Here is a 7360-nt window from a genome sequence, read left to right on the forward strand (position 1 = left end):
AATAATAATAATAATAATAATAATAATAATAATAATAATAATAATAACTAGACTTACTATGTCTGTTTGTAAAACAGAATATAGGGCTTTTCCTCATTGCTGCAATGAGACATGAAGTCGTTAAAAAGTATAAAGTTAAAAAAAAACAAAAAAAAAACAAAAAAAAAAAAAACACGGCAACCCAAAAGACTTATAGTACTAAAAAAATACGAAGTTGAAAAAAAAAACAATGAAAATCAAGTTCACAACTTTTGAAATATTGCTGCAATGGTAGTACTGACGTACATCGAGACTCAAACACATTGTGCGATATATGAACCTCGTGTAGGCCAGTGTATTTTCTGTTTCTAGCGATTCAGTGATTGAAAGCAAAAATTGTCCTTGCACATCAAGGTAGTTTTTTAGTTAATATAGCTGAATCTGGTTTAAACGCTTTAGAAAACGCAAATTGCGTTTATATAACTTAATCAACTCTTCAAAAAAATCTTTAATTGGTCCTCATATCAACACCTTACTGCGGATCGTCACCAAAATTTCATCATTTCTTCATTTGACCATGAACAAATATTCTGCAAAGTTTCATTTTCATCCATTTATAACTGGGACGTAAGCAATTTAAATGACCCTCAAATTAACACCCTAACCTGGATCGTCCCGTCCCAACACATAAAAATGTCTTCCTTGTAACTTGGTTAAACATCCGAAAGTTTCATTCGGATCAGTTGACACGTTTTTGAAATGTCTGTTCTTGGACGTTTTCCTTTGAATGGTCCTCATATCGACACCCTACTCTCGATCGTCACAAAAATGTAATCATTTCTTTATTAGACCTAGACAAACTTTTATACAAAGTTTCAAAGGGTATTTGGGGCTGGGACCTCAGAAATTAAAATGACCCTCAAATTTACACCCTTAACTGGATCGTCCCGAACACATAATAATTTTTTTCAGTGTAACTTGGTTGAACTTTCCCGAAAGTTTCATTCAGGTCAATTGACAAGTTATTGAAATGTCTGGTGTAGACTGTTTGCCCTCACTTTAGTTGGTCCTCACATGTACACCCTACCTTAGACTGTCACCATATATTAGGAGGCACATTCTTGATTGTGGTGTATGCTTCGGCAAAGCATGAAAAAGTTGCAAACATGGGAAGTGACAAAAGTGCCCCAGTGCAAAAAGATAGGGGGAAAGTATGCAAGAAAAAAGAAAAAAAATCGCTTTCCCATATACTACTGGGAATAGCCAAAAATCAACAAAAACAATGGCTTTTCCAGAGCCCTATTTCTGGGAAAAGCCAGTTATTATTGTTATTAATATTATTATTACAATTTTCTTGATGTCTTGATATTGGTAAAATATATATTGCTTTTCTTCCACTCAGAGCAGTGTTGTGGAAAAATTTAAGCACACCCCTGATTTACAAAGGTCTGCTGTTGAGGAGGACGACGACGAGGAAACCAAATATTACATAAAGTAAGTTTAATTAAATTTTAGTTCAGTAGGCCTATGTAGGATATGTGGGAACCCAGATATTACCCTTCAATGCGGTTTTAAGATCTTCTGCCTAGGCGCCCCCAGCTAGTCCGGTATCTGCTTCAAGGATGTGATTGCTGATCTTTCTCTTAAATGTGGATAAACATTGATATTACTGGCTCCTCACTCCTGTAACAATTTCCAGTGGATTTGGTTCTCTACACCCTGACCTTAGAGATTATTCATAATGGACTTCTAATTGCCAATCATTACTTTCAACTTCATCAAATAATACCAACCCTGCAAAAAAAAGAAAAAAAGAAAAAAAAAAGAAACTCAGACAACACTGACACATTTTTCTCACCCTTAGCTATCATATCCGACAAACATTCACGTCCCGTACCAACACACTACCAATAATGTCCCACAATAATAATGTTTCGTTCACAATCATTTTGTCAGACACCCGTCACGAACACTCATTTCCTCACACTAAAATTCATGCCCTATGCCCCGGCTCACACTATCGATCATGTCCTATACCCCGGCTCGCACTAACAACCATGTCCTATACCGTGAATCACACTTTAAACAGCCATGTCCTATACCCCGGCAGCCGCACTCAGGCTCACATTACCAATCATGTCCTATCTATACCCCGGCTCACACTACCAATCATGTCCTATACCGCGACTTACTAACAATCATGTCCTATACCCCGGCTCACACTAACAGTCATGTCCTATACCCCGGCTCACACTAAAAATCATGTCCTATACCCCGGCTCACACTGCCAATTATGTCCTATACCCTCACACTAACAACCATGCACTATACCCCGGCTTACACTACTAGTCATGTCTTATACACCGACTCACACTATACCCAATCATGTCCTATACCCACCCCTACACTAGCAGATATTTATTTTACGATAATCCTAAGTAGAGATATTTTTTAACATAGTGTATTCGTTCTTAACCTATCCGAGCTTCGATCGCAGTGGGCAAGGCAACAGTGATGAGTTGACTTTCAATAAGCTATTTAAGAGGTGAATGAAGACAATAATCGCCAGATACACTAAATTCTCTATCCACAGAGCCAACTGACCCATGTATTAATGGTTATACTCACAGTATGAATTAACCAGTACACTACAATTCAGTATAGGGTATAGGTAGGGGAATAACCCATAACTTGCAGCGTCATTGTGCTGAATTGCGTATGGGCGTGGTCCGTGACAACCTAGCAGCCGTAAAAAGGCGCTTCTTGGCAGATACATGTTCACATTATTCCAAAACGATACGGGGGCAGAAATAAACCATAACATCGGGGAAATCGCCTACTCTCCCGAAAGATGCAATGGGTTTTTTTAACGTGCACACGAGCCATTTTAAGTCCTCATCTGAGAAGACTTGGCTCTACCCGTATTCCCGAGTAGGCCTCTGAAATTCTAGAACGTTCTTATTTCTAAAGATCCAGATATAAAGTGCAGTAATTAACTTATTCCAATTAGTTTCTCGTACATGTACAGCACACACGTTCCATCTCTCACATCTTCTCTTGTAAGCACCACGAGGAGAGGGAGAGATCACACCCACCTTGGGAGCAACATTAGCGCTGGCAGCCAATGGAGACGGGACGGATTTATTTCCAGACTAGCACTTATATATGGACACCGTCAGCCAATCAGACGGACCAATCACTAAGTATTTCAGAACTATCCAATTAATTTAACCTATTGCCCAAAAGAGCTGTTACAACGGAGGAGTAATTTTGTAACATCCTAAATATGCAAATATGCATCAGCACACGTTATACATAACTCACCCCTCTTCAGTTCTTTTATTAACATTACAACTGGGCTACGTGTTTCACATATAGGAATCAATTGAAGGCTAATTAAGTTATTAATCAAGTTAATCAATAATATCTGGTGCTGGTCATTTTGAGTCTACAGTGGCAAATCTTGGGAGCATCATTAACGCTGGCAGACAAAGGAGAAGAAGGATTTATTTTCTCGACTAGCATATATCTAGCTGCCCCATTAGTTTAACCTATTACCCAAAAGAGCTGTTAAAAGGGAGGATGTGATTTCTTTACAATATATTTCATTTACTTATTTTCAGAAGCAACAAAGTGAACATATTATTACGAAAACCTAAAGTACGGTGGCGGCGGCCGCCATTGCAGAAATTATAGGGTGCTATTTTAGGTCAGTTAGGCGAACTGATACACATGAATATGCATACAGACTTCCCTCTCGCGAAACAGATTTAGCGGTATATTATTTACAGCACTTAAAAAAAATAAATAAACAAAACAAAATAAAACAAAAAACATCGTCTTTTCTCCATCGTCGGAAGTATGACTCAACGTCCTATGACAGTGTACTAATGTATTAGTAGTACTTTTTAAATGTGTATATCTAGTATGTTTTGTTTTATCATGTAAATTACAAAAAGGCAACGGTGTGTAATAGTTATACCAGGGAGATGTAAACATTTTTAAATGTTCATGTACTAATAATATTATAAATAAAACATAACATTTATTTATTAAATGTTTTATTATAGAAGTTTCATTAGCAGTAGTTTATTACTGATAACAGAAATTATGAATCTAAGACGTGTGACGTATTTAGCAACCTAAATGCTAAACCTTTACTTATTACAACTTTAAATAAATAAATCAATAGTAATAATAATAACAAGAATAATAATTGTCATTATACAATAAAAACACTTTAATTCAATCATTACAGGATGTATTTTATTTTTCTAATTTCAATGTTCTATAAAATACCTATTTTATATTGGTTACTGTTTGATGGTGTTTGAAAGATAATTATTATTACGACACTATTATAATTCTTTAAGGTTTTTTAGGCTTCTGTAATATTATAGTATTATTTTGTTGTTTATTATTTGTACTTAACTCATATTTTCGGATATCAACCTTGTACAATCTCTGAGCTTTTTATTGCTGTCCTTTATGTTTCTAAATAATTTATGCTTTTTGATCAATAAATTGACTTAATTTAATCAGGAAACAGTGAATATTCATGGGCAAGAAGCTCACGATCTCAAAAAAACTCTTCTACCCTCGCGACAAACTTTGGCTTACTGCTCTCTCAAAGTGATAAACGGAAGCCGCGGCAAAACAACGCGATATTAATAAAGCGGCAGAGAAGGAAAGCACCCTTTGCTAATGAATATTCATATGAAATTATAGCGCCATCATTCGGCTTGGCTGAGAAGTCGAGGAAAAAACAATTCGCGGTCCTAAATTTGCCCGTGGGTACCAACTTACACAGTAGAGATATTTTTTAACATAGGCCTATTTCATTTACTTATTTTCAGAACCAACTTTGCCAAAGTGAACATTTACTACGAAAACCTACAGTATGATTATATCGAACAGGTACCAACGTACACTGTAAGTAGGCCATGAAGTAGCTACATTATACGTACAGTAGTAGCCTATTCCGCAAATTACAATACTATATAGACCCAGGGGTTCCCCCGTCGGAGAGAGCTGCTCCCCCCCCCCCCCCCCCCCCCCCCACCATCCCTGTTTGGAGAGAAAAACCACATATCTTTTCGGGGAGAAAAATAAATTATATGTATTTTCTACATAGTAGTTTCTATCTGTAAAATCGATTACCGTACTCGCGCGAATAAGCGCCCGGGCGCTTAAAATATTTGCCTCTTTTTGAGGGGTGCTTATTCGAACGGGGCGTTTATTCAAACAGGGCGCTTATAAAAGCAGAGTGGAAATTGAGGGGGCGCATGGAAATAGATGAAAATTGAAGGAGTGCTTATGAGAAATCGGAAAAATTCAAGGGGCACTTTTTTTTTCTAATCGAAGATAAGCGAATGGTTTTGTTGAAGAAAAAGTAATCGTCGAGAGAGCATGGCTCATGAGAATGTTGGGGAGAAACAGCAGATGAAATTAGTGGTGGTGGTGGTGGTGGTAAGCGTGTTGGCGGTCTGCCAATTCAGATTAGCAGGATCATTGCAGGGTTTCTTGCTTAGATACGAGAGTGATAGAGTTTGAAAATGGCTATACAGTATTTTCATTTTTAGGTAGGCCTATTAAATCTAGTAGTTCTAAATCAAAAAATGGTAGCAATAAAACAAGAACGGGATTCTAAAGATGCATCAAAACTGAAAACCATGTTAAACTTAATGGAGACTGATAGACCGACAGATGGATAGCTGGACTGACCGAACTACAATGCTAGGATAGATGCGAATAGTTTATGCAGAATATTAAGTTGGTGATGTACTGTTCTGTATTGTATGACTTTTCTTAGGAATCGAGGGGCGCTTATTCAAACGGGGCGCTTATTCGCGCGAGTGCGGTACTGTAAATAAGACTTTGAAACCCCTGAGTTTTCGGGGGATTCACTTTCGAATTAAGCAACGTCCGACCACACCCACTTTTCTATCTTCAGGGACATCGGTGCACCTGTCTAGGACCTTCCCCCACCCTCCCCCCGACCTTCGGGCAAATCCTGACGCAACCCCTGATCAGACCAGAGTACACGACTGCAGTAGTATTACACAATATAACATTGATGTTTGATATTCTTAATGGTGGTCTCCAGTAGCGTAACACATGGGTTCTCACACTGAAAGTGTGAGAAACCCCCAACCTTAAGTGGGTCCCAATACAAAATAAAATATTAATGACCTACAATATAATATAAAAAGAGATATTGTATTTGTAGTGGCCTGTTTAGGACATTATACCATGTTTAACATGCTCTGACTGTCTAGCGTATTAATTTCCAGAGGAAAACCTAGCAAAACGTAAAACATAAGCGCCTATTACATACACATACAACTATAGCTCAATACAATGCAAATGCATATCGTATGTTCATTGCTCCCAATAGTCTATATCAAGTTATCGAGAAATGCCTAATATTTTTTTTTCTTTAAAATAGTTTTTATCATTGGTAAGTAATGTTGGCGGACACCTTGGCCTGTGGATCGGCATGTCAGCTCTAACAATATTAGAGTTTCTAGAATGCTTCTACGACATTGTGAAGCACGTATGCGCAGCACTGATTCGACGGAGAAAGGTAAACCAAATGAAAAAGAGAAATACTGTTAATGTGCGTCCATCACGTAATGCTTTTCAGAACGATGCTTTTTCTCAAAAATAATTAGGAAGACAGGTATTAGCTATTTGTCAGAAGTGACTTACATTGGAATAGAACGGTACGGTGTATAGAGGGCGCCCATCGTACAGCAGTGAGTGTCGCTAAACCAAGTTCTACGATCCTCTGGAGCACGTGCCTCGTCACCTCGTAGTCTAATTTTTTTAATTCACTGACAAGTTAGACAGAAGTTATAGTCAGCATATCAATTGCCAATATATTATAATATTGTTGGGAAACTAGGCAAGTAAATTTCGTATGAATTACAGTAGACACAATTGTTTGTAGGAGCACAATATGAACAATATATTGACAATTTCATTCAGAAAGATTGGCAGTTAGACCTACGCTGCTTCGATGTGTTTACAGTGATGAATATTGCCAAATGTTTTGCTGTTTAACAGTATAAAGACAGTGCTTCAATCATCATTTATGGGCATTATTTATATTCAATTTTTCGATCATCAATGAAAAGAACATTTTATAAATGTATAAATATAGATTTCCGTAGAGTTAATTACGGAATTTAGGTACCGGAGTTCCTACTAGAGCACTGTTATTATTTATCTATTCATTTATATATATTTTTTTATAATGAATATATATATACAATATAAATCAAGAGCCGTTAACCCTGTTAAATTACATATAAAATATTTTTTTTCCCTTTATTCGAACACTGTATTTACCTTTCTTTGATGATATATATATATATAT

General features: G+C 36.9%; 1 protein-coding gene across 1 annotated transcript in view; it reads left to right on the top strand.

Annotated features, from left to right (window-relative positions):
- Positions 1 to 7175, top strand: part of LOC117104502 (acid-sensing ion channel 1C-like) — a 27287-nt gene extending 20112 nt beyond the window's left edge. The window contains exons 9-11 of the mRNA XM_033245354.1: positions 1382 to 1473; positions 4836 to 4911; positions 6428 to 7175. Coding sequence (XP_033101245.1) covers positions 1382 to 1473; positions 4836 to 4911; positions 6428 to 6649 — 390 coding nt within the window. The 3' untranslated portion in view covers positions 6650 to 7175. The remainder of the gene's footprint in view (positions 1 to 1381; positions 1474 to 4835; positions 4912 to 6427) is intronic.
- Positions 7176 to 7360: the final 185 nt, after the last annotated feature.

The sequence above is a fragment of the Anneissia japonica genome, unplaced genomic scaffold (genome assembly GCF_011630105.1).
Source record: "Anneissia japonica isolate Jap-2015-1 unplaced genomic scaffold, ASM1163010v1 scaffold287600_len331809_cov165, whole genome shotgun sequence".
In the NCBI taxonomy this organism is placed as follows: Eukaryota; Metazoa; Echinodermata; class Crinoidea; order Comatulida; family Comatulidae; genus Anneissia; species Anneissia japonica.